The 2,500-nt window shown below is 35.4% G+C and overlaps 1 protein-coding gene across 1 annotated transcript in view; it reads left to right on the top strand.

Moving 5' to 3' along the window:
• Positions 1-2,500, top strand: part of car (vacuolar protein sorting-associated protein 33A) — a 17,323-nt gene that overhangs the window by 10,183 nt on the left and 4,640 nt on the right. The window contains exons 5-7 of the mRNA XM_043016532.2: positions 1,495-1,612; positions 1,912-2,202; positions 2,462-2,500. The exon at positions 2,462-2,500 is cut by the window's right edge and continues 116 nt beyond it. Coding sequence (XP_042872466.2) covers positions 1,495-1,612; positions 1,912-2,202; positions 2,462-2,500 — 448 coding nt within the window. The remainder of the gene's footprint in view (positions 1-1,494; positions 1,613-1,911; positions 2,203-2,461) is intronic.

Consider the following 2,500-nt stretch of genomic DNA (forward strand, 5'->3'; position numbering starts at 1 on the left):
TCTCTCTTTTTCCTCTTTTTAGATTCTTTCTCTTTCTTTTCAGTGTCACTTTATACCTATATTATCCAGCAATACTTAGTAGTAGTTTTATAATCATTCTATGTATTGTCATTTCCTTTCCTCTCATCTCTTCATTTTTCCTTTCTTTTCTTTCTGCTTTACAAAGGATGTCATATTCATCTCTCTATCTGTGAGGAAAAGTGCCTCAAGGAAAGGAAGAAAAAGATGAAAAAAAAATGATTAACCCCATGCTGGTCAAAACAGAATAACATCCTTTGATTCCCAGTCATTTGGAAACACTTTTCCTGAGACATTTAAAACATATTTATGGGAGTGTCTGGAATCAATGATGTACTTATCAGTCAAAGCTTGTGGAGCGATCTACATTAGTAATTTCTTTAACATTAAAATCATTATACATTGCACACGCAGACCATCCGGGTAATAAAGAAAAAGAAAGAAAATGTTATTTGTTGCTAGGTTGTTGTCAGCTGCTTGCTCTTGCTCTCTCTCCTTTCCTCTTTCTGCTATGCTTGATTGCACAGGTCCTAGCAATGGCGTCTCTTACATTTCTGAATAACCTGTTTCCGGAGCCTGAAGAGGAAGCGAGTCGGTTGTTAAAAAAAGGGCTCGTTGTTGTTGTAAACATCTCTGTGTATGTTTTGGAAGGAAGCAAAACATTTTTGATTCTACAAACCTGAAATTTATTTTAAAAGTTGTTACATGCCGTGATTGGTTCTGACTTCTTTTTGGCTGCTCTTTGTAAAGATATTCTTTTTTATTTCTTTTATTGGTCATTCTGTAAAATGTTGTAAAAAAAATGGTGATGTGGTGAGGAAATGTAATTGCTTTCACTAAAGGGAAAGAGGAGGGGATCAACACAAGAAACACGTGAAAGATCATTGTGCCAGGTCTTTTTGCTATTTATCAATCTGTCTTGTTTCTGGTATATGATTGGGCAATCTTTCTAACTTGATTTTCCATAAAACTTTTTACTGATGAGAGCCACTGTGTGTAATATCCCCTTGTTCCTAATTATAGTTGTTATGAAAAAGCCTGAGGAAAGAAAAAGTGGATATGACATTAGACTTCCTGGTTTAACATTGTTTGGTGTCCACACTTTTTATTTAAGGATTACATGTGTGTGTGTGTATTTATATTTATGCAACTGTTGTGTTTTCCCCTGTAGTGAGAGAAAAGTTCTATTTGTATACCAGTATCTGAATTACTGTATGAGTAAACAAGTATACTTCATGGTGTAATATTTGTTATGTTTTTTTTTCTATTTTCATTTGCACTTTATATGATTACTTTTTATGTAAGTGCTTTTTATTTTATTGCGAGATTCTTTATATATATTTTTTTTTGTTTTCTTTATTTCTTTATCTATTAGTAATTATTAATCCATTAATTAGGGGCAAGTCTAACCAAAAGCAGAACCAGTGATGAATCACCAACATCTTTCATAAATCTATGAATTTATTTTCCTTCCAGGTGACTCCACAGATAGATCAGCTGATTCTGATTGATCGCTCAGTTGATCTCATTACTCCCCTTGCAACACAACTTACATACGAAGGCCTAATAGACCAATTCTTTCAAATAAACAACTGTGAGTATCATTGTAATCTGAAATATATTTTTTGAAAATGTAATTTTCCTTTACTTACTGACTTTGTAATCAATGCGAGACACAAACAGTCAGCCTTCAGAATGTGTAAGACATTAATGAGCAGTTCTATCAACTGTTCTTTCTGAATATGGCTCTTACCATAACTTTCTTCCCTTTAAGATGGGTACTTTTTGACAAGTATAACATCTAATGATATGCAAAAGATACTGTGACTGTCCATCCTGTTTAAAATCTTGTTCCTAAACATCTAACTCAGTCATGTGTATGGTGCTCTCCAGGCACAGTGAAATTACCAGGGGAAAAGTTTGCGCCAGCCACCTCAGAGTCCGGCCCCTCTGATGACTCAGCCTTCCAAGAGACTAAAACTATCCACCTGTCATCCTCTGAGGCTCTCTTTGCCGAGATCAGAGATTGCAACTTCTCTGCTGTCGGCCCCAGGCTCTCTCGCCATGCAAAATCTGTGGTGGCACAGTATGAGGAACGGCACACCGCCAAAACTGTTGGGGAATTGAAGCAGTTTGTCCAACGCATCCCACAGATGGAAGTATACAAGCAATCAGTAGCCACACGTGAGTAAGGGAGAAAGATTATTCTGCATGAATTATGAAATGTTGCTCAAGAAGGACAATACTATAATATGGAGCAGTCCTATGGTTGAATGTGTTCTTAAAAGAACTGCATAAGAGCTTTTTTATTTTAATGAGATACCCAGATGCCTTTTGTTTGTGTATGAATACCTCTTCTTGAAATTTCTTAGTTTTTTTTTTTCCTTGTAAACATAAATCCATTGCTTTTATATTTAATATCTTAATCACATTGTACAACCAGACACAACAATAGCAGAACTCATACAAGAGCAGACGGCTT

This window comes from Penaeus japonicus, unplaced genomic scaffold (assembly GCF_977035675.1).
Source record: "Penaeus japonicus unplaced genomic scaffold, GWHDUDI00000001_assembly GWHDUDI00000021, whole genome shotgun sequence".
In the NCBI taxonomy this organism is placed as follows: domain Eukaryota; kingdom Metazoa; phylum Arthropoda; class Malacostraca; order Decapoda; family Penaeidae; genus Penaeus; species Penaeus japonicus.